Consider the following 24,992-nt stretch of genomic DNA (forward strand, 5'->3'; position numbering starts at 1 on the left):
ATAAAATGAGCGTATTTATATACAAAGATAACAACTCCTCATCACAATGAGTGGGTGATATCAAAATGAAATAATGATACTGTAAACTAGTCATTCAATAGAGCTTTTTAACTATTAAATGAGGTACCCAAATATATATATAGTAGTAACTGAAAAATTAAACTGAAACTAATTATCACTTTAGCTTTCATCATTAATAAAAAAAAGATTTACTTTGTTTGTAAACTGGAACTGAAATGACACTATAGTAATAACTTCTTTCCATATATATCTAAAATTTCAGTAACTTTGACATAATTAAATTAGCCAAATATAAACCAAAACAAAATAAAATCAGCCATTAAATATAAATTTATGATTACTTTGTTTGTAAAAGGTATGTTAATTTTATTTATCACTATCGAATAATTATACGAATTTTCTTCCAATAGAAAAATAAATAAAATAAATTACAACAAAATAACCATATAAACAGGTATCAAATATATATATATATATATATATATATATATATATATATATATATATATATATTTATATATATATATATATATATATATATATATATATTGTGTTATTTCTATAAAATATAAATCACTCATTAAAACATTTTATAGAATAAATTTTATAAATAATTATTTTGACTAGATAAATATAAGAATAATAATTAACCTAATAATATATGAGATGCAACAAATAATGATACGTAAAAGAAAGTGGAAAAAAATAATGAAATATATATATGGCTGAGCATATGATTTGAGTTACCTGTTTTCGGTGTTGAATAACTCCATATTTCATCCAAAATTAAAAGTATTACCAAATAAATAAACTTTACCCTTTAATAGCATCTACTATGTAGTCTTTATAAATTTAAAAAATTCTATTACGATATTATTATAATATAAAATAATACTTCAATAAAAATTTTATTTTAAAAATAAAATAAAAATTCAATTTAACTCTATAAATTTAAATAGTTAAAACATATCTTTATTTAGATATAATATAAATTTTATTATTATCACTTTTTTCTCAATTGTTTGTTTTAAAATTATGAACATTGCAATCATTAAATTTAGAGAATGTCAAATAAAATTAACTTTTACTCAACTCTTTATTAATTATTTAAATATGCTTCTAAAAGTAAAAAATACCATTTAAAATGCTTTTTAGGGAAAGTGCCAAATCATGCCAAAAAACACGCCAAGTTAGGGATAAAGAGTTAATACGACAACACAAAAAATATTATTTTAATAAATAATCGATGAAACAATATTTTTCTTTATTTTTATATTTATTATTTTTTCGCAGTTATTTTTATATTGATTTTCATATTTAATTTTTATTAATTAGTTTATTAATTTATATCTAATGATAATTGATTGTTTAAACACAAATACAAATGAAACAATAAAATAATTGAAAAAAGGTAGTTACCATCATTGAGGAGCAGTTATCACCTATGGAGCCATGCAGTCATTACGTTTTGAAGAAGAGACCCAAGCAGTTACCACCATAGTTAAAATCAATTTCCATATTTCTTCAGAAAGTTAACTTAATTGAAAGTCAACCCGCGATCATAGATGCTACCGGAAAAATCAACGGCGACGAGGGAATGGAGATGGCAGCGGAAACAGAGTCCTTAATGCCAGCAGTGATGCGAAGCCGGTTGTTGACGGTTTTCTATGTGATTATGGACAATTAAGTCCATATTGAAAAATTAACTCATAAATTGGAAGGCAAATTACCAATTTAAAAAAATAATTATCTCACAAGTTGGGATCAATTGTCAATATAGAGTTAATTGTTCATAATTACAAAATTGTGACTAATTTTTCTGTAAAATTAATTTATGTGTTAAAATTGAGGGGGCAAATTGCTAATTAAATCGAGAGATAATGACATTTTTGTCTTCATTTTCTTAATTATTTTTTATTTTAGCCCCCATTTTCGTTAATTTCTCAATTTGTGCCTTCCAACTAGCGCAACTATTACGCGAGTTCAGTAACTCGCGGAACAGTTCCGCAAGTCATCCTACGTGGCTTCAAGATGGCCAGTCAGCAAGGAGCCACATGGATAAAGTAGCTCGCCAAACACTTCCGCGAGTTATTTTATCTGACGTGGTAACTCGCGGAAGCTTTCCGCGAGTTACTTTATGTGTTAGCCGGGGAATCTGATTCCCTGGCTTCACTGATTTGAATCGGGGTTGTTTTCGAGGTAAGACATAGAGGCTAAATCCCTGATTTCAGTATTACCACACCGGTTTTCAGAAAGAAATGTCGATGAAAATAATTGAGTTATTTAACCAGCATTTTTGAAAACGCATTTCGCTTATATGAATATTTTCAGAACTGTCTCTATATTAAATGGAAATAATATTTTAACGACATTTTCTGAAACGGATCATATATAAGATATGATCTAAATTTATATTTGCAAAAAATTTATAGAGGTTGTAGGCTTGGTACGGATTTCAAAACAACCATTTCCATTTTCTAGCGCTAGTCTCGGCTGGAGTTTCGAGGAGGAAATCGGGTCGTGACACATACCTCAAACTCTTTATATAGTAGTTGAGAGAATATCTAGTAGACTTTAAATAGAAAAGTGATTCTAATTTAGTGGTGATTATGCTTGAATAGGAAAATGATTCTTTATTCAAGAGGAAGTCTTATTCAGGAATATCTTCCTGAATAAGCTTATCTCCCTAGATTGGAGTTTGTGTTCGAATAGGAAAGAGATTTCACATATTCGGCCTTTAAGATAAGATTCTTTATATATTTAGATTTTTGGCGAATCGCTTCGGTGACACGCTTTATCCGAGTACTCAGTGATGTCGGTCTTTATGGAAATTCGGACGAATCTCCCTTTGAGTTTCAAGCTCGACGAATCTCATGAACTCGGGTGCTAATATTATCAAAATTTCGCCTTTTGGGAGAGTATTAGTAAAATGGACTCTTAATAATTAAATGAGTCATTTAGTAAAATGGACTCAAAAATAATGTTCAATGTATAATATTTTTAGTTCAATTTTATACTATTTATATAGATATGCCAAAATACATTCTAAGAATTCATCTAAAAAAATTAATTATTAGAGGATTTATTTTACTTTGATTTGGTACAACGTTAACTAAGGCTATACCCATGATTTAAAAACACACCATAAATTTAACATATTGATTCGGTTTACCTTTTGAATTTTAAATTGGCTAATAATTTTTACGACATCAATTTTAATATGTATATAATGCTACAATCATTTTTTGACGAGCCAAAATGTACATTTAAAATATTTTTTGAACCATAAATGTTATATTAATTAATATTTTTCGTCAAATACAGAAGAAAAAAAAAATGAAACTTTTGCTCAAAAATTAATCCATGTAGATGCCAATCATAAATGAATATTCATTATTTTGATAAATAAATGACCATCTCTACATCAAATGCCAAAAGAATGTACAAATTAGACTAGACAATCAGAAAAGTACAAAAAGATAAATTTATGGTTACATGCAAATTTTCATTTCTTTAAATTGTATATGGATCCTGTCACCTAAAAACGATTGATGTGGATTTTAAGTATTTTATATTATATAATAAAATATTAATATATGCATATTGCTACTTAAATATAGGGTTTTGCTATTCGCCGCCCCCTTTTGCTTACCACCGCACAGGCAAAAGACATTTTCTGCCCTTTTAGAAAAATTTCGAAAAAAAAAAAACCAAGATTCTCTCAACTTATTCGAACACATTCGGAAAAATATGTAAAAAGCCGAGTAAAATGACGGATAACGAGTATAATTCGTCGGGAAACGAGTATCGACATTCGGAAACAAGTTTTTCCGGCTTTTCTGGGGTAATAATTAAATTTTTTAAATATTTTTTTAAATTTTTTCAAGGGGGACGATTGGATTTCACGTTCCCTCCAGAGGAGGGGACGATTGGATTTCACGTTCCCTCCAGAGGAGAGGACGTGCAATTCAACGTCCTCTCCTCTAGAGGGGACGCCAATTTTGGGCGTCCCCTCTTCTAGAGAGGACGCCGAGCGTCCTCTCTAGAAGAGGGGACGCCCAAAATTGGCGTCCCCTCTAGAGGAGAGGACGCCCAGCTTTACGTCCCCTCTAGAAGAGGGGACGTAAAGCTGGGCGTCCCCTCCTCTAGAGGGGACGCCCAACGCCGGCGTCCCCTTTTCCGGCCGCGACCGAAACGTCGCGGCCGGAAATTAATTAATGCTAAAAAATTTAATAATTACAGTAATTTTTTATTCCATATTATTACGACTTTTTATTACATATTATTTCGATTTGTTAAACGTAAGTATTTATGTTTTGCAGGTTGATTTAGAAGATTATGGCGGTGATGGAATTGATTACAGCGATTGGTTTAAGCTAGATCATGGGTTTGATAGTGATGTTGAAGCAATTAATTGGGCTAAGAGTACTGCTATAAAGATTGGATTTGAATTAGTCATTTCGTCACATAAGAACGAGGGGAAAAAGAAGCTTCTACGATGTGCTCGGGGTGAGCGTTACAGAGGTTCATTCACAGATTCTGATTCCTTCGTACGGAAAAATACGAAGACAAAAGCGTGTAAGTGCAAATTTAAAATTATTGTCAAATTAGGAAAGACTGCATGGTTTATACTTACAGATCCTGGTATTTCGAGTACACACAACCATGCTCTAGCTGTGTATCCTGAAGGATACCGTCAGATGAGTAGGCTGAGTGGCGAGGCGAAAGAAATTGTGCGAGATATGACTGCGGCACAAGCGAAGCCGTGTTCTATCATGGCAGCTTTAAAAGAAAAAGTACCATCTGACAACCCTAGAATAAAGCAAGTGTACAACTATAGAGAGACTTTGAGAAAGTCTAGCTTTGAGGGTAGAGATGTGGTTGGGCAATTTTATCACATGGCTCAGCAAAATGATTATGTACACTGGACTCTTGCTGAGGAGGATACAGGTGTGTTGACCCATATTTTCATGGCTCATCCTGATTCAGTGAGACTACTTCGTACGTACTACTGGATCATCGGCATGGACTCCACGTACAAGACGAACAAGTACAAGCTGCCTTTTTTTGAGATTATTGGAATGACTCCTTGCAACAAGAACTTCATAATTGCATATGCAATTATGAAGGATGAGACTGAAGGGAGCTACAGATGGGTATTGGAGAGACTGAGGTATTTAATTATAATTATGTTATTTGATATTTTAATGATATTCAAATTCAAATTACTTATTAAATCATCGGGCAATAATGCAGGTGCTTGATTGGGGAACATATTCATCCGAGCGCTATTCTTACTGATCGAGAATTGGGGCTTATGAGACCAGTGTCAGAGGTTTTCCCACGTTCTTCTCATCTACTATGTACGTGGCACATAAATAAGGACGTAGAAGATAGAGTGTACAGAATTAGTGGGAAAAACCAAGAGTTTGCTGAAATTTTCAAGAATAGTACATGGAAGAAAATTATCAGAGCGCCAAGTTTTGATCAATATAACATAGCTGTGGAGCACTTCAGAGATCGGTTTAAAGGTTTTCCAGGGTTGATACAGTACATTGAGGGGACTTGGCTGGGACACAGAGAGAAGTTCGTATCTTGCTGGACGGACTTAGTCCTACATTTTGGAAACACCACCACATGTAGAGTCGAGAGCGCACATGCTCAGCTTAAGCAGTGGCTCAACTCTAGCACCGGTGCTCTGGACACAGTCTGGACGAAGGTCGACAAAGTTATACAGTCGCAGCTGATAGATATCCGGTAACATTCTTCTCGAGTAATATTAGTACTTATACAAACTATGTGGACATTGTTATTAACATAAATGTTTTAAAATTACTGCAGCAAAACACTTGAGGACTCCAGACGGACTATTGGCGTACATCGACGCGGTTTTCCATTTGACAAGCTCTCATGCAGAGTGTCGCATTACTGTCTGGATTTAATATCGAAAGAACTAAGGCGTATGCGAGATTTGAGTACCGATGTCTACGATCGCTGTGGTTGTGTGGTTAGATCAACACATCAGATCCCCTGTGCATGTGAGCTGCGAGCGGTGGTCGATTCAGGTATCACGCACCACTTTCATTGAATACTAATATTAAAAATATTAATATTGTTATTGAAAGCTAATATGTGTTATTTGTAGGTAACCCGATCAGCCTTGACAGTATACACCCGTTTTGGACGAAACTTGTTATTCTCGGCGATGGGTTGGACACATCTGCGCAACCCGATTTTGCTGGTTTTCAGACTGAGGAACATCAGTATTTTCACGAGGTCGCCGAGGAGGTCATGACTAAGGATCCTTCAGTGTTGCGTGATATTTCTCGTATTGTTCGAGAGCGACTTCACCCCGAAGACTTAGGCTACATGGAACCAGAAGTTAAAACAAATGTCAAAGGTCGACCAAAGGGGAGCAAATCAACGAAGCGGGATCCGAGTCGTCATGAGTACAAGGACCGTGTACCTGGTCGTCCTAAATCTTCCAAAGCTCAGAAAAATCGTACATCCGCGTCAGGTGATATCTCAGTCCCGTCTATCAGCACCTTAACCTCCTCTGAGGCCGTCTCATACCACTGCCTCAGCTTCTTCAGAGCTCCATGTCTAGTCTGACACTTCAGCACGCCTCTGTCCGCCCCATCCCATAGCCGAGAAGCGACATGCCCGAGAAAACTAGGAATAACAGTGTCATCCTCGGGTCCACCAGGTACTGGACCAGTAACGGTCCACACGTCAACCTCTTCAGGTCGTCTGTTCGACCCTGAAAGTAACAGTAAACATAATTAAATTACATTTAATTTTTTAACAATATTATTAAATTAATTATAATCATTTAATTATATTTACCTGATGACGAGTCGCCAACGAACCGACCACCTGCACCCTTTTTCCGTTTAGAAATGTAAATTTTTTCACTTGGCTCGTCCTCTGACTCGTCCTCTGGCTCGTCCTCTGAGCTCACAAAATCATCAGACTCTCTAAGATCCTCAACAGAAATGCGGACCTCATCGGGAGAAGTATGCGCTTGTTTCTTCCGTCGAGCCGAGGCAGAAACTTTACGCGTCGTAACGTGACGGGCTCCCGATCCCCCTAATTCTGGGGCCAAAAACGTCTTCCCCATACGTTTTCTGCCCTGCAATTATAATAATTTAAATTATAGAAATAATATATATTAAATTAAATAAATTTGTAAAATTATTTAATATATTTTTTAATTTATTTTTTTTTTTAAAAAAAAAATTATATTAAATTACGGAACGGGCGTCCGGCGTCCCCTCCGGAAGGGGGGACGCCGGACGCCCGGCGTCTCCTCCGGAAGGGGGGACGCCGGACGCCCGGCGTCCCCTCTTCCGGAGGGGACGCCGTTCGTCCCCTCCTGAAGGGGGGACGCCGAAAACGGCGTCCTCCCTTCCGGAGGGGACGCCAGCGTCCCTTGTCCCCTCCGGAAGGGGGGACGCCGTTTCCGGCGTCCCCCCTTCCGGAGGGGACGCCGCACGTTCCCTCCGGAAGAGGGAACGTGGGAAATCCACGTTCCCTCTTCCGGAGGGGAACGTCGGATTTCACGTCCCCTCCGGAAGAGGGGACGCCGGTTTCCGGCGTCCCCTCCTCCGGAGGGGACGTGAAATCCCGTTTTCTATTTTTTAAATTATTTTTTTTTAAAAAAAAACGAAATTAATAAAAAAAAATACTTACCGGAGGTTGTCGATTTCTATCTCGTTCCAAATCCGACATTTTCGTAAAATATGAATTTGTGAAAAGTTGAATGAGTTGAGAGGATTTAGTTTTTTTTTATGAATTGGTTATCTATTGAAAATGTGAAAAGGGTAAAATTGTCCTTTGCCCGTGCGGTGCTAAGCAAAAGGGGGCGGCGAATAGCAATCCAGTAAATATATTTTAAACTATCGGGTCTAGTGTAATAAAACTTGAACGTATATAAATTTCCAGGGATAATTATTATTTACCTCTTCACTTTAAATCTAACATATTATTATCTCAATTCTTTTTAAAAGAACGATTGTTTTTCTTTTAAAAAATCCATAAAACTATTGAGAAATATATATAATAAAAGTTAAAAACAATTCATAATTGATGGAGTCTGCCTTCTGAACCGGTGAGTGAACCTGCAAAACAGGGTAGAAGCTAACCGGACGGTGGTTGTCCGATTAACTCTCCGATGCTAAAGTCAGTTTAGAGCTTTGAGCAGCGTTTTGAGTATATGAATGTAATTGTGATTCTAGGCATACCTCGTGCTCCTTTTATAGTAGTCGAATATACCTAGTAGAGTTGTATTAGGCAGGTGAATCCTACTTTGTAGGGATTCGGCCGTATCGTAGAGATTCTCCTGATTTGTCGGGATCTACCTTAATCTGATAAGAGTCCTATTTAGGAACGTCTTCCTAAATAGTCTTATCTTCCTAAAGTAGAGCTTATCCTTCCATATGTAGTGTTTGTGTCCAAATAGGACAAGATTTCCATATTTAGTCGTTTACCCGAATCCCGGACCTGACGCGCTCTTGGCGGATCATGTGGGATTCGGTATTCATTAGCGCGTTACCGAATCTTAGAGATTCGGCATCTCCTTCATACCTTTTCGGTCTTCAGGGGGAGTCCGGTGTCGCCTGAGAGTGGATCTCCTGCAACTCGGCTCCATTATACTTATAGTAGGATTCGGTATCCATCATTAGCCCCCCCGCAAGTGAGCTGAAGTAGTTTGGCATTTATGCCTTAGTGGATTTTAGCTCTTTTGGAGCTGAGTTCTTTTATACGGGCGAGCCGTTTTGTATTCCGGGCGAGTCGTTTCATATGTTTGTGGGCGGCGTTTCATCTTTAGTAAGATTCTGCGTTGCCACGTGTTGTCTATCCGTAGACGGTTATGACTGGATGAAGGACAAGTGTCTTCGTGCGCTATTAGTTAGTCCTTATTTGTAATTATGGGATCTCGTCTTTTCAGTTTCTTTGGTTTAGGCTATATAATTGTTCATTTTCTTCAATTATTCTTTCTTCTTCAACTTTTGCTTTCTCTGCAACTGCTTAAACTTTCGATTTCTTCAAGCTTTCTGTGAATTTTCTTCTTCTGCTGTCAAGATTCCTCGTTTTCAAGTTGCCCCTTATCTTTCTTTTGATCCTGCGTATTTGCTTGCGAGGTATTGTACCTTTTCTCTAATTTAATTTCTTGGTAGTTTTTCAGTTTCCATTTTATTCCTTCTGTTCTTCGTCTTGTTCTTCGTCTTGTTCTTCTTCTTTTCCCATCTTTTGATCTTTTAGAGTTTTAATTTTATCATCATTCCGTGTTTCCCCCCCATTTTTAAAAATTTTAAAATGTCAGAAGTAACTGAGGGGGCGAAGGGTGCTCGTGACGAGCTAGAATATACCCGGAGCTCCTTGTCAAGAGAGCAGATACTCGGTTATGCCGAGGATTTTAGCTTCCCTGAGTCGTATGTTATTCTGAGGCCGGCAAAATCGTATCGGGCGAATCATAGCACCGATTCGCCTTCCAAGATAGTAATTTTTCATGAACAGCTTTTAGCGGGTCTAAGGTTTCCCTTAGAGTCTTTAATCGTAGAGGTCTGTCATAATTTAGGTGTTCCTTTGGGTCAACTGCATCCGAACGCGATTCGCCTTCTTTGTTCTTTTATGGAATCGTGTAGGGTTCGGATGCAGGAGCCTTCGCTTGCTCTTTTTAATTATTTTTATGTTTTCTCCCGCCGAAAGGGTGAGGAATTTATTTTTGCTGGTGGTCGACCGAATCGGTCTCTTTTTAGTCTTCCTTCTTCTTTGAAGGGCTGGACCCCTAAGTTTTTCTTGGTTCAGCACTCTTCTTTCTCCTCTTTTTCGCGGAGTTTTACTTCTAGTAAGGTTTCGCTTACTAATGTACCGGATCTGGATGATGGGGAGAGGGACTTCGCCCTGTCTTTGCTGTCGGATTGTCGTTTTGACAAGCCTAAGTACAGCGTTCTTTTAGAACAGTATTTGAGTCGCCGTGAAATACTTTTGGCGGGTCTTCCTTTAGAAGGTATTTTTCTAATCTTTTGCTGTTATGTTTTGTTTTGTAGGATGTCGACTTCTCTTGAACATTTGCTTGATAATTTTCATGTCGATATGACTGTAGATATGGGCGAGGTGACTAGCGGCGTTCCTAATCCCTCTACAACTGCTGTGCCGAATCCGACGCCTGATTCGGTGAATCCGGATCTTGATCCTGCTTCCGGAGATCAAGTTCCTGTTGCGACTTCCGAGTCGCCTCTGCTTCCTTCGAAGGAGCCAGGTCCTTCTCTGAAGGGGTTGCCTACCGGCGGTCAGAAGCGTCCTGCTGAGGACCAGGCTGGAGCTTCTGCCAAGCGTCCCAAGAAGAAGAAATCTTCTGGGGTGTCTTTCGAGGAGGCACCTCGGTTTGCGGCTTGGGCGGACGCGCAGGATCCGCCTCGACTTTCAAACGTCGCCATTCTTCATGCTTGCATGGAGAATGTTATGATAAAAGAGGACATTGAGTCCATTGATCGCGAACATGGCGACAATTTGGCTGAGTTCGCCTGTCTCGGCGGTTTTTCGGTATGCTTTTTTCTCTGTTGTTTTATATTATGATTTGCTTCTCTTTTGTTTCTTATTTGTTGCTTTCTTTCTTAGGTGGTCCAGTCCATCGCTGTTTTGGAGCGCCGCCGAAGGGATGCGGTGGATCAACTGAAGAAGCTTCAGAAGGATTCCGAATCCTGGCTTTCCGAGAGACAGAAGATGGAGGATGAGGCTGGCGAGGCGACTGGTCTGATCCAGCAGCTGAGGTCTTCCGTATCTGCCAAGACTCGGGAGATTTCCGCTTTAGAGGCTCGGGTTCGAACTTTGTCCGAGGAAGTCGAGTCTCTACAGTCTTCTTCAGGTGCTCTCACTAAGGAGAGGGATGATCTGAAGAAAGAAGAGGAGCGTCTCCGCCGGCGATTGGGTGACTCTGGGAGCTTTTATTCCCAAGTCATGACTCAGTACCGGTTGGCGATCGGGGCAAAGCTGCGGGAGCAGAATCCAGGCGTCGATCTTTCTGGAGTCAATCAGTTGGATCCTGCTTCTTTGGCGAAGGAGGTGAAGGCGAAGCTTGATAAGCAGAAGCAAGATGCTCTGAAGAAGGCTTAATTTTTATTCTCCTTTTTGTATTTTTTGCTTTTTAGTATTTTTTGTTTTCGCCTTTTTTTTGTATTGGATCGTGGGCGGATCCTTTGTAATTTTTCTTCTGTTAATATAATGATCTTTTGACCATTCCTTTTCTTTAGTCGTAGAGTTAATCTAAACTCGTTTGTTATTTTGAGAAGTTAATCTAAACTTCTGCTGGTATAATTTATTTGTAGGTCCGAATGGATCCTTTTATTTATTTGACTCGGACGAGTCTAAATTATTTTTTAACTAAGATTCAAACGACTCTTGTTAAGTTGTGTGTATTAGGTCTCGAGCGAGCCTATAAGATTTGTTTCGCCAAATCGCCTTTTATTTCAAAAATGGAAATAAGTACAAGCCATGAATTTATTGATAATACTTTCTCAGGTGTTCTACATTCCAATATCTGGGTACCATGGACCCAGTTATTGTCTTTAGTCTATATGCGCCTTTGCCAGTAGCTTCTTCTATGATGAAAGGGCCTTCCCAATTAGCTTGCATTTTCTTTACTCCTGCGTTTCCTCTGCCAACTTCCGCGTTTCGTAAGACCAGATCGCCTCTTTGAAATTCTCTAAAATTCATTCTTTTGTTGTGGTATTTTGCGGCTTGCTTCTTGTATGTAGCGGCTCGGGCTGCCGCTTCATCCCTTCTCTCCTCTAGTAGGTCTAGACATAGTCTTGTTCTAGCCTCATTGGTTTCTTCTTCTAGATAGTTTACTCTGATACTGGGTATACCAATTTCTACTGGAATTACTGCTTCAGTGCCGTAGGCGAGCCTGAAAGGTGTTTCGCCAGTTCCTTTTCTAGGAGTTGTTCTGTATGCCCATAGGACGCTGTATAATTCTTCTGCCCAGTTCTCCTTATACTGAGAAAGTCTCTTTTTTATTCCTTGTGCTATGGTTCGGTTGGTGACTTCTGTCATTCCGTTTGTCTGAGGGTGCGCCACCGAAGTAAATTTCAAATTGATCATCAGTCCTTTGCAAAATGCCTTGAACCGCTTGCAATTGAATTGTTTGCCGTTGTCTGCTATTACAGTGTGGGGTATGCCGAATCGGCATATTACTTCGTTTTTGAAGAATTCCTCTACTTTGGCTGCGGTGATGGTTGCGACAGGCGCTACCTCTACCCATTTTGTGAAGTGCTCTATTGCGACGATTAGGAATTTTACTTGATGTTTTCCCGTTTCGAACGGTCCAACTATGTCAATCCCCCAAGTGGCGAACGGCCATGGGCTTTCCATTGATCCTTGAGGCACTGCTGGTACACGACTGATGTTGTCGTGTCTTTGGCATTTATCACATTTCTTGACTAATGCTTTTGCGTCTTCTTTGATGGTCGGCCAGTAGTATCCCTGGAGTATTGTTTTTCTTGCTATGGTGACTGCTCCTTCGTGCGCGCCGCATATTCCTTCGTGGATTTCCTTTAAGATGGATTCTCCCGTCTGAGGCGAGACGCATCTAGACCATGGATGAGTTAATGAGGTTCGGTAAAGAACTCCGTTGTGAAAAGAGTAGTTGGCAGATTTTCTGATGATGCGAATGGATTCGACTTTGTCTGTTGGTAACTCGCCGTGGTCTAGATATTTGATTAGTGGAGTCATCCAGGAGTCGGCCTCCTCGATTGCCATGACTTCTGTTTTTCTGGTGCTTGGTGATTCGAGAATTTCCTTTAGCTGCATTTTAGTGAATAGTTCTCCAAGTTCTGACGCTGATTTGGCGATGGCGTCGGCTTCGATGTTTTCCTCTCTCGGGATTTGAATGATTTCCCATTGTCCTCCTTGTGATTCCAGCTGTTGGAGCTGTGTTTTGACTTGACTCAGGTATTCGATCATCCCTGCCTCTTTGGCTTGATATTCTCCCTTGACCTGATTTACCACCAGCTGGGAGTCGCTATAGATTTTTAGGATTTCCGTTCTTATTTCTAATGCGAGGCCGAGGCCTGCAATTAGGGCTTCATACTCAGCTACATTGTTGCTGGCGGCGAATTGGATGTTTACTCCATATTCGATCTTGATTTTTTCGGGTCCTTTGAGGATGGCTCCTGCTCCAGCTCCTTTTTCATTCGATGCTCCATCTACGTGGAGTTCCCATATCAAGGCTGGTTTGGGTTGGCCAGTCTCGGTTGGAGTTATTTCTGCTACGAAGTCCGCCAAAGCTTGTGCTTTCAGAGTTGGGCGAGGTTCGTATCTTATGTCGTGTTCGCTGAGTTGGATGGACCAGTGGACTAATCTTCCGGAGGTTTCTGGTCGTTGGATCGCCTTTCGCAATGGTTGATTTGTCCTTACCACAACGTTGTGACTTTGGAAGTAGTATCTCAGCTTTTTAGCTGTGGTCAGTACGGCGAGTGCCATTTTTTCGATCTCGGGGTATCGTGTCTCCGCGCCCTTCAGGACTCGACTAATGTAGTAGATTGGCTTCATCTCGTTATCTTCTTCCCTTACCAGCACTGTCCCGATGGTCTCGTGCGTGGTGCTGATGTATAGGTATAGCGTCTCCCCTTTCAGCGGTCTGCTTAGCAATGGAGGGGTGACGAGGAACTTCTTTATTTCTTCAAAGGCGTTCTCGCAGTCTTCATTCCATTCAAATTTTTGTGTTCCTTTGAGGGCTTTGAAGAAAGGCAAGCATCTTTTTGCTGAGCAAGACATGAATCTACCGAGTGCTGTGATTCGCCCGTTGAGTTTTTGAACTTCATTTATGCTTCTTGGTGCCTTCATGTCCATAATTGCTTTGATCTTCTCGGGGTTCGCCTCTATTCCTCTTTGGGATATCATGAATCCCAAGAATTTCCCGCCTTGTACGCCGAACGTGCATTTGTCGGGGTTCAGCTTCATTCCAAACTTATTCAGTATGTTGAATGTTTCTTCCAGATCTTTTGCATGGGTCTCTTCCTTCTCGCTCTTGATGATTAGGTCGTCTACGTACACCTGGACTCGCTTTCCTATCTCGTCTTTGAACATGAAATTCATAAGTCTTTGGTATGTTGCTCCAGCATTTTTCAAACCGAAAGGCATTGCCGTGTAGCAGTAAGTTCCTCCCTCCGTGATGAACGAAGTTTTTTCCTGGTCTTGCTCCTTCATCTGGATTTGGTGGTAGCCTTGAGCTGCGTCGGCTAGGCTATACATCGCGTGTCCAGCAGTAGAGTCCACGAGTTGATCGATATCTGGGAGAGGGTAGCTATCTTTAGGACACGCTTTGTTTAGATCGGTGTAATCCACACACATTCTATTTTTTCCGTTGGCTTTCTTTACGATCACTACGTTAGCTACCCATTCGGGGTAGTGGACTTCTCGTATGAATCCTGCTTTCTCCAGTTTTTCTACTTCTTCAGCGATTATTTTCTGTTTTTCTTCCGAGAACTTCCTTTTCTTTTGCTTCACTGGGTTCGCCGCTTCTGCTACATTTAGATTATGAGTAATGACCTGGGGGTCTATTCCGACTATTTCTGATGCGTTAGCAGCGGAGGTTTTGACGTTGTTTTTCAGCATGGATGTGATTTTGCTTTCGATCTTTGGGTTCATGTTTGCGCCGAGATTTACTCTTTTCTCCTTGTCGAGTTGGAGTTTCTTTGTTTCGCCTTCGGGTGCTGTTTCTTTTTCTTCGATGTCGTGATTAAGGATTTCTTCTATTGCCATTGCTTCGCCTGATTCTCTTATTGCTTGTTCGTAGCACTTTTTCGCCTCGGCTCGGTTTCCTTGTATCGTGATAATTCCTTGTTTCGTCGGTATCTTCATGGTTAGCGCCTTTATGCTCGTCACGGCGGCTGAGTCGTGGAGGAAAGGTCTCCCCAGTATCGCGTTGTACGGCAGGTCGATTTCTACGACGCTAAACCGTGTAGGTAATTCCTCGCTTTTCCTTGTCCTTCCTAGCTTGACGTTGAGAGTAGTTGTTCCATTGGGCTTAATTGGCAAGCCCCCAAATCCTACCACAGGCGTGGCATTTCTCTTTAGTTCCGCTAGGTCTCCTCCTAGGCTTTCGTAGGCCTTTTTTGTTATCAGGTTTATTGCGCTTCCTTCATCGATTAGGATTCTCTCAACGTTCCAGTGTTCGATGATCATGGCCACTACCAGAGCTTCGTTGTGCTCTTCGGCTATCCTCCCGAAGTCCTCTCCGTCAAAAGTCACCGGAGGAGGAGTTGAGAGTTCTGTTGCTTTTCGTTTTCTCCGTGTCGTTTGATCCTTCAGGTTTACTCTTTCAGAAGTCATCTTCTTCAATGAGATTTGTTTTTGAGTTCAGAAAAGCTCCTTCTTTTGAAGTTTAGTTAAGCTTTTCCCACAGACGGCGCCAATTGATGGAGTCTGCCTTCTGAACCGGTGAGTGAACCTGCAAAACAGGGTAGAAGCTAACCGGACGGTGGTTGTCCGATTAACTCTCCGATGCTAAAGTCAGTTTAGAGCTTTGAGCAGCGTTTTGAGTATATGAATGTAATTGTGATTCTAGGCATACCTCGTGCTCCTTTTATAGTAGTCGAATATACCTAGTAGAGTTGTATTAGGCAGGTGAATCCTATTTTGTAGGGATTCGGCCGTATCGTAGAGATTCTCCTGATTTGTCGGGATCTACCTTAATCTGATAAGAGTCCTATTTAGGAACGTCTTCCTAAATAGTCTTATCTTCCTAAAGTAGAGCTTATCCTTCCATATGTAGTGTTTGTGTCCAAATAGGACAAGATTTCCATATTTAGTCGTTTACCCGAATCCCGGACCTGACGCGCTCTTGGCGGATCATGTGGGATTCGGTCTTCATTAGCGCGTTACCGAATCTTAGAGATTCGGCATCTCCTTCATACCTTTTCGGTCTTCAGGGGGAGTCCGGTGTCGCCTGAGAGTGGATCTCCTGCAACTCGGCTCCATTATACTTATAGTAGGATTCGGTATCCATCAATAATTAACTCTTAATTTTATGCATTTTTTAAAAGAATATGTGCTTTCGCGTCATTCTATTATGGAAAAATATAGTTCATAATTACATACTTAACAAGCGGATTTAATACTTATAGAGAAAGGTAAAATTTTAAAACTTAAAATATAAATGTTAATAATTTAAACTGTGTGGGTATAACTTGAAAAGTCAGGGAAGGTGAAAATAAAATTTTAGTTATACCTGCCCTAATATTATGAGAAAATTAACCCCAAGGCGTAGAGGAGTTGGTAAGGCGCTCTTCTAGTTTAAGCGAGGTCGCAGGTTCGAACCGTACTCATACATACAACCGTTTAAAACTTGGGGCCAGAGTTTGCCTCCCGAAAGAAACCTACACGGCTCGAGTGGGGATTAGTCTGAATGTGGAAAGCTTAAAGGTGCCTTTTCATAGTTGAGACCCGTTCAGAAAACCTCATAGACTCTGTACCAAAAAAAAAAAATATTATGAGAAAATTAAATTACAATTTTTTTAATTAGATGAAAGAATGATTTCAATTTGATATTTTCTTACTCTTTGTTTGGACATTAATTATTTAGAAATCCATACCATAATATTAACAAATTTACGACGAAATGTTTAATACAGTCGACCCTCAGATAATTAATACACATGGTGGATCAAAAATTTATTAATTATTAGAATTATTAATTTATTGAATTTGTATAAAAAAATTATAAATACTATTTTAAAGCATTTATATTAATAGATCTAATATTAATATTATATTATAAAAAAACTAACTAAATACACTATACAATCACTCAATTTAAAAGAAATAATTTTATATTCAACTTAAAAAAATATCAATTAATATCAAACTAAAAAATAATTATTAAAAAATTATATTCAGAAAGTAAAATAATTTTTAATATTTATTATACTAGAGATACTTTACTTTTTTTAAATATGTTTATCTAATAACTTCTTTTAAAATTTCTCAAAAGAATAAGAAAGTCATAATTTTATGGTATTTTAATTTCCATTTTATGAATTAAGGTTAGTATTACCTCAAATAAATCATCAATTGTTATATATTTCTTTAAAAAAATCTCTCTAATAATTAATATTCATGTAGAATATATTTTAAATTTTATTAATTATTAAATAATAGAATTACTAATTATCCGACGTGGAACGAAGTTGGTTCTCTCAATTTTCTATTAATTATTAGAATTATTAATTTATAGAATATTAACTATTAGAGGGTCGACTGTATTTAAAGATGTGAAAAAGTTAAACCAAATTTAAAACCAAGTCATAAATTTGGTTAAGTTCGTTTTAACACTATGAAACAACTTTAGGTAGTCGGTCGGTTTGAATTTGATCGTACAAAAAATTCATTCAAATTTTAGTACAAAACCAAACTAAAAAAATTACCTACACAATTGGTTTTGTTTATAAAATTTACATCTTTATAATTTAAGTTCGATTTAGTAAAATAGAAATTAGATCCATATATATGCACACATCTAATTATACTTTAAAATTCATCTCATTTGTAAATGTAGATTAATTTAATATAACTATAATCAGTTACACAAAATGTTTAAATAAACTAAAATAGTTCTTTAAAATAAATAATTAAATATAATAAGTATATTCGTTTATAAACAAATTTTACAAAAAAAATATACTACTTATTTGGATTTTTTTATTCCATAATAAGTATAGCGTGTAAATTAATTGTACTTAATATTATACAAGAATTTTCTAGCATCAAATATAGTCACTCATGACTCTTCACTTATTGTCGCTTTGCTCCAACCGGCCGAGGTTATAATTGCGAGTGAATGTGTGATGATGAAGTGCGAGAGAGATGGGTGAAGCAGAACTTGCAAGTCATCCTCTTTTCGAGAGCGAAAAAGCCGAAGGACGAGTTGCGTATAGATTGTTTGCGAGTTCAGTATTTGCAGGAATATGTTTGATATGGATACAGAGATTGGTGTTCATGCCGAGAGTAGAGGAGCAAGGAAGATGGGTTTGGTTCGGCATGTTGGTGGCTGAGGTTTGCTTTGGACTCTACTGGATTTGTACTCAGGCTCTTCGATGGAGTGTTGCCTTTCAGCAGCCCTTCAAATACAGGCTTCTTCACAGGTTTTTGCCAATTTCTTGAATTCATATTGTTTTCTTCTATACTGTTGAGCGTCGTCTAATCAACCGTATTACAAAAAATGTTTTTCCCCTATTTTTTTTACAAAAATACGATTTTTGATAGTTTTAAGGTAGATTTCACATAGATGAGATAGATCTTTCACACGTGTATTTTTGCAAAAGCAATAAAAAAAGTATACTTTTAGAAAAATTTCGAGAAAAAACAAATGTTTAATTTTAACGGATAACTAGTGTGAAATATGTTGAAAATAATATTATTGTTGGACTTTCATCTATAACAGCTAGTCAGACATAAAGATGTTTATGTGACATATTTATATTTTGTACATATACAAAATGTTTAATTTATTAATTATATGAAATTGATTTGCTGATTTATAAAGGATATAGTAAATCTAAGTCTATTTAAAGAATTTCTTCAGCAAAAGAAATAAAAGAAAGAGTTGGTGAGGAGTCTGGTTTTTTCTGTTTTTTGGATTACAGAAGTGGATGGCTGAGATTTTAAGAAAAAAGGGTTAATGTTATTGAAGTAATTTATATATGTACAGTAGAAAATAATTTTTTTAAGTTTATGTCATTAAATTAAAGTCTGCCAGGATATGTATATAATTTTTTTTATTATTTCCAACATGATTTACATGGCGATTACAGGTACAAAGACAATTTACCTAGAGTTGATATTTTTGTGTGCACAGCAGACCCATTGATAGAACCACCAATTTTGGTGATGAACACGGTTTTAGCAGCGGTGTCGTATAATTACCCGACCGAAAAATTGGCTGTTTATCTCTCAGACGACGGAGGATCGGAGTTGACATTCTATGCTATGCTTGAAGCAGCTGAATTTGCCAAATATTGGGTACCTTTTTGTAAAAGATACAACATCAAACCCTTGTCCCCTGAGGCTTACTTTGCACAAAGTAGCAATGAGCAAGATATTACTTTTGCTCAAGAATTGTCACTTGTCAAGGTACATCTTCAAATTAATTGTATTTCTTTATTAGCTAAGTAAATGTGTATGATTGGTTAATTTTTGTTCAATTAGCATAAACTAGCGTTTTGCATTCATTTCAAACCGAACCAAATATTTCCTCTACTTTTAAATCCTACCTAATCAAACCAAACCAATTTTTGAGGGATCAAAAAGTTTCAAATTGAACCGAACCGAAATAGTCGGTTCAATTAATTCCTCTAATTCGGTTTGCATTAAAATTTAACTGGAATTTTTATGTTCAAACTCGAAAAGAAAAAATATTCTTTTTATAATATCAAACCTAACCAAATCAAATATTCGGTTACTTGGTTTGTTTTGATTTTTATAGTATCTCGTTTTTAGTGCCGGTCGATTACTTTTTAATGATCTATTGCAAATTGATATGACACATTTGCTGAATAAGTAAAAATCATAAAAACATACCAAAATTAAGATTAGGTAATTGATTTTTTTTCTCCTTATTTACATGAAGAAATTATATAACGAAATGAAAGATCGGATCAACTCAATGGTCGAAAGAGGTAGCGTTCCGAGAAATATAAGGGATCAACACAAGGGATTCTTAGAATGGAACAACAATGTAACAAAGAAAGATCATCAAGCCATTGTGCAGGTAAAATCATTTTTTGTTGCATAAAATTAATTTAAAATGTTTAATTAAAGTCCTTTGTTAAGTGTATTGCCTTGAATAATCGTTCTTATTGTACAGATTGTTGTTGATGGAAGGGATGAAACTAATGTAGATAACAATGGATGTCAAATGCCTACTTTAGTTTACTTGGCAAGAGAGAAGAATTCTCAATACCCTCATCATTTCAAAGCTGGAGCTATGAATGCCTTGGTATATTTATGTACATTCAATTATATAATAAATTTGGATTCTATATTTTTTTGGTTAGTCGAAACCTGATCATGGGTCGGATTTGGATGAATTCAGGTCGGTATTGGCCGGATCTAGTTTTATTTATATGGAAGTTCAAGTCCAGCTTGAACCCCTTCAAACTTAATTTTCATTATCAAAATCCGGTCCATTATTAAATTTATACAGACTTGACCTGATTTTCGAGATCTATATAAAATAAAAGTTTAAATGTTTTCGTAAAAATATATTCGTATTCGGACCAGACTTAACAATAAAACTAGATATCTAAAACCGATTTAAGATGGATGATGAGTCTGGACGGACTAGGCGGATATTCAGCCCGTTCAACGTCTCTTCTTATGATTTCAATCTCGAATTCTCACAGACTAGAGATAGCTCGAGCTCAAGCACGAGCACGCTAAGCCAAAGCTTATTTATTGGTTGATTTTAATGCAGATAAGAGTATCATCAATAATAAGCAATGGGTCAGTTATCCTGAATCTTGACTGTGACATGTACGCTAATGAACCGGATACAATATTGGAAGCATTGTGTTTCTTCATGGATGAGCAGAAAGGACATGAGATTGCCTTTGTTCAACATTCACAAGCCTTTAACAATATCACCAAGAACGATCTTTATGGAAATTCATATAATGTCACTCATAAGGTAAAACATTCTTGGATTTCTTTTTAATATATTTTGGCATTTGAATAGTTGCATCCAATTCAATTGCATGAATGGAATCCATAAAATATAGATTTATTAATTTGATCATTCATTCTGTAAATTATAACAACATATTCTAGGTCTAATGATTCAAAAAAAAAATCAAACATTTACGGCTTTTTTTAATTTTAATCGAATTTTATAATCTTATTAAGGTTAGTTGCAAATAAAATTATAAATTTTAACGTAATTTGCAATTATAACACGAACTTTGAAACTTGATAATGTCAATAACCAACTTTCATTTTATTTTTTGTAAATTGGTTCACCGACCAATCACGTGACAACACTTGTCTGTATATTACAATGTTCACGTTAGTGTTTTTTTTAGCTTGACATACCAATTTGCCAATAACTGAAAGTTGGTGACTGATATTTTCAAATTTTAAAGTTTGTGTTGTAATTGGAAATCAGGATAAAATTCGTGATTTAATTTACAATTAATCCTTTTATCAATTATAATTTGATTTGAAGAATTTTGTCTCGGTTGTAACCAAGTCTTTCTAATTTAATAAAGGTAAAAGATACAAAATAATTATAATACTTTTTGAGTTGGAATAAATATAATATTTTTCTACGTACAATTATGTTCCCACCGTAATAAAAACATATTTGTTATAACTTTAACAAAATCTCTGTTTTAAAGAAAAAATTTAACAAAATCTCATAAATAACAAAATCAATCATATTATATATAAATTATTAATTTTAGACATTTTTTAAAGTATTATACATATTAGTAATGGCTGCCATACAAACAAAATTAATTCAATTGATTCATTTAATTAGAGTTGGCTACAACCGCCTTAAATTATAGTTAATGATGTTCAAATGGAAGTAAAGTTGGTTTGTATGTATATTTTGAAGGTTGAATTAAATGGGATGGGGGGATATGGTGCTTCCCCTTATTGTGGAACTGGATGCTTCCATAGAAGACAAACCCTTTGTGGCCAAAAGTTCTCCATGCACAACAAATTAGAACTCAAAATTGAAACTAAAATGAAACAGGAAAGAACCAGTTATGAACTAGAAGAGGCAGCAAAATTGGTTGCTACTTGTATATATGAGCAAGACACACTCTGGGGAAAAGAGGTCTCTCTAAACTCCAACTTATCTTATCTAAACTTTTTTTTTTTATATTTTTCTATATTATATCTTTAATTTTTATTTAAATTGAAAACATTTTTTTTAGAATTGACTTTACAAAACTAACGTAAGAATCGATTAACGTACATTTTTAAACATATATCCACATCAGTTGCTATATTATCATATTTTGAATTTTCAATATGACAACCGATGTTACAATATATGTTAAAAATAAGTTTGTCAGCAACCGCAACAACTTAATTTGATGACATGATAATGCATAGGTAAAATAAATTTATATATCCAAGACTATAGCTCGTTTATTAAATATATCACGATTTTGAAACTTTATTAGTTTGCTTTATAATTTTTTTACATTTTTGCATTTTAGAATTATCATGACACAATACTATACAGCCATTTTTCCAAAGGTATCATATACAACACCGCAACATGTCAGTTAGAGACTAAGTATGGATATATTTGGCGACATTAAAAAACAATACGGACGCAACAACCTATAATTAAATTCATATTAACAGAATTTAATTAAAATTCAAACTCGAGACTAATTTAATTTTTACAGATGGGATTAGTATACGGATGCTCTGTGGAAGACATGATCACAGGATTAACAATCCAATGTAGGGGATGGAAATCAATTTATTACTCTCCTAAAAGAGATGCATTCTTGGGTATAGCTCCAACTACATTGGAAGTACATTTGATTCAGCACAAGAGATGGTCTGAAGGAATGTTTCAGATTTTCTTATCCAAATATTGCCCCTTTATTTATGGCTATGGCAAGCTAAAATTGGGGGCAAAATTGGGATATTGTGTTTATTTACTATGGCCTCCTCTCTCATTGCCAACCCTCTATTATGTCATTGTTCCTCCTCTTTGCCTCCTCCGCGGGATTCCATTGTTTCCTCAGGTATCTCTATCGCTCAAACTTTATCCACGAGTGTCAAAATGGGTTGACAAGTTGTATTTGTGTTATGTCGACTCACTCTATTGACACAATTATGATCAATAAGAATATGATCCATTTGTTAATTGCGCTTTTTTTACGAATACGACACACAAGCGAATAAGTACTTTTCTTGTACGTATCAGGTTTCAAGCCGATGGTTCATACCATTTGCATACGTTTTCCTATCAACAAATGTGTATAGCATGGTGGAAGAATCATTTTGCGGCGACACAATTAGAGCTTGGTGGAATTTACAAAGATCGTTGATGATTCGAAGAACAACTGTATATTTTTTCGCATTCATTGACACGATTATCAAACAATTAGGCTTATCACAAACAACGTTTTTAGTTACACCTAAAACAAACACTGAAGATGTGTCGAAAAGGTATGAACAAGAGATCATTGAATTTGGAAGCTCAAGTGTCGTGTTCACCATTGTTGCAACACTAGCAATGTTGAACATATTCAGCTTAATTGGAGGTATAATTATCAAGATTGTTATTTCTTTTGATTTGGATTTTCAGGCTATAGATATGTTGATTCCGCAAGTTGGATTATGTGTAGTTGTGGTTATGCTTAATTTTCCGGCGTATCATGCTATGTTTTTCCGCCATGATAGAGGGCGTCTACCACCGGACGTTACGATCAAATCTATAATTTTTGCATCATGTATATGCTTCATGGTGATGATGAATTAGAGTGTAGTAAACATATATGTAGTCCAACTCTATGCATTTGTACCATTTCCTAAAATGTGGAATAAATGATCTATATGTAATCTACTATTTTTGTCTATTTAATTAGTTTTGTTTGAAGCTGAATTTTTTTTTCTTTCATTTAAATCGGATCTTTATGAAATGCTTTCATATATTATTTTATTATCTTGATTTATGTGAGAGTGTTTCACTATATCAATTCAATTCAGTGTAATAAGAATTTTAATTTATTTTATGCCTGATAACGAGACCAGTAATAAGGCGGTAAAACAGCCTCATCAACATGAGGCCTCACCAGGTCAAGTGAATATAGGGACCCGGCACCTAATGACCATTGTGACCGATCTACCAAAAGTAAAGATCACGGGAGACCAAATTATAGCTTGATCATCTCGGGACAAGACACCACGGTCACAATCAAAACAGAGCTCGGTACACGGTCATCCACCGAGCTAACGTTTTTAAGACACCACGGTCACAATCAAAACAGAGCTCGGTACACGGTCATCCACCGAGCTAACGTTTTTAAGACACCACGGTCACAATCAAAACAGAGCTCGGTACACGGTCATCCACCGAGCTAACGTTTTTCATAACAAACTCTAAACAGAATCTGACATATAGACGGTTCTATGCACTGCATATCTTACTCGATAAGCGGGACATAACGAGAGTGAGCCACATCAGCTATCTGATTCTGTGGGGACCAAAAAGGAGCAGTGATCCACTGCAGAATACACGTGCCAGGTAAAACTATATAAACCAACTTATGGACAAACTCTAAAAGGTACTTCTTTCTTACTCTACACTATTTCTTTTCTCTTTTTTTCTCTCTTCTTCTTCTTCTTCCTTACACAAATACTGACTAGATCGTCGGAGCAAATTGCCGGTGTCCTCCACCGGTATTTTGTCTGACCTTCTGTGTTCGTTTTCTTATCTCCTCAGGTACATTTGACCGGTCCAAGTGGTAGTGATTTATCAATGCCTAAGTTAAATTTGGTAATAGTAGGCTAAACAGAATTGCCAACTAATTCCATTCCCTCAACTATTTTAAAAATGAGAAATTTAATTCTTCAAATTTTAAATATTTTTTAGAAATATAATTGTAATACTTTAATTTATGTACAATGCGCCCGCACAATATTTTTTACACCAACCAACTATCTCATTGTAAAATTTCTAGTTCCGTTGTAGTCCCACCGCCATTACAGACTTGTTCTTCTTATCTTCTCCACCACCGCAAAACCCATCAAGAATTTTATCTCTACTGCTTTCTCACCATACAAAACCACTTCCTAACCTCCTCCACATCCATACTTTCACCACCGCAAAACTCATCAAGATCCATCGACACATAGGCAAATGTATTGCACTTTTTTATATTTTAATTAAGCTTATCTTCTGAAGAAAAAAAACCCACCTTTTAATTCTAATTCGTTTG

The 24,992-nt window shown here is 36.8% G+C and overlaps 2 protein-coding genes across 4 annotated transcripts; both read left to right on the forward strand.

Annotated features, from left to right (window-relative positions):
- The first annotated feature begins 3,694 nt into the window (after nt 1-3,694).
- On the forward strand, nt 3,695-6,542 carry LOC126668102 (protein FAR1-RELATED SEQUENCE 5-like). Its single transcript, XM_050361319.2, has 6 exons — nt 3,695-3,865; nt 4,344-5,194; nt 5,278-5,778; nt 5,863-6,086; nt 6,167-6,470; nt 6,512-6,542. Exons 1-6 carry the CDS (start codon nt 3,791-3,793, stop codon nt 6,540-6,542), a joined length of 1,986 nt encoding a protein of 661 aa, XP_050217276.1. The 5' UTR covers nt 3,695-3,790.
- An 11,255-nt stretch (nt 6,543-17,797) lies between these two features.
- On the forward strand, nt 17,798-23,656 carry LOC126666819 (cellulose synthase-like protein E6). 3 transcript variants are annotated; one of them, XM_050359691.2, is made up of 8 exons: nt 17,798-18,167; nt 18,837-19,155; nt 19,652-19,792; nt 19,889-20,020; nt 20,498-20,710; nt 21,638-21,862; nt 22,446-22,793; nt 22,976-23,656. In XM_050359691.2, the coding sequence occupies exons 1-8, from the start codon at nt 17,890-17,892 to the stop codon at nt 23,531-23,533; spliced, it is 2,214 nt and encodes a 737-aa protein (XP_050215648.1). In that variant the 5' UTR covers nt 17,798-17,889; the 3' UTR covers nt 23,534-23,656. The 3 variants fall into 3 exon arrangements, with proteins under 3 accessions (XP_050215648.1, XP_055960865.1, XP_050215649.1); XM_056104890.1 differs by having other exon boundaries at nt 18,084-18,167; nt 18,881-19,155; XM_050359692.1 differs by having other exon boundaries at nt 18,085-18,167; nt 18,884-19,155.
- The last annotated feature ends 1,336 nt before the right edge of the window (nt 23,657-24,992 follow it).

This window comes from Mercurialis annua, linkage group LG2 (assembly GCF_937616625.2).
Source record: "Mercurialis annua linkage group LG2, ddMerAnnu1.2, whole genome shotgun sequence".
Lineage (NCBI taxonomy): Eukaryota > Viridiplantae > Streptophyta > Magnoliopsida > Malpighiales > Euphorbiaceae > Mercurialis > Mercurialis annua.

Coding starts and splice junctions, on each gene's coding strand:
- LOC126668102 (XM_050361319.2), top strand. CDS start 3,791: ATGACGGATAACGAGTATAATTCGTCGGGAAACGAGTATCGACATTCG. Junction 6,087..6,166: donor GCGAGCGGTGGTCGATTCAG/GTATCACGCACC, acceptor TGTTATTTGTAG/GTAACCCGATCAGCCTTGAC. Junction 6,471..6,511: donor CGGGATCCGAGTCGTCATGA/GTACAAGGACCG, acceptor AATCTTCCAAAG/CTCAGAAAAATCGTACATCC.
- LOC126666819 (XM_050359691.2), top strand. CDS start 17,890: ATGGGTGAAGCAGAACTTGCAAGTCATCCTCTTTTCGAGAGCGAAAAA. Junction 18,168..18,836: donor AAATACAGGCTTCTTCACAG/GTTTTTGCCAAT, acceptor TGGCGATTACAG/GTACAAAGACAATTTACCTA. Junction 20,021..20,497: donor CTGGAGCTATGAATGCCTTG/GTATATTTATGT, acceptor ATTTTAATGCAG/ATAAGAGTATCATCAATAAT.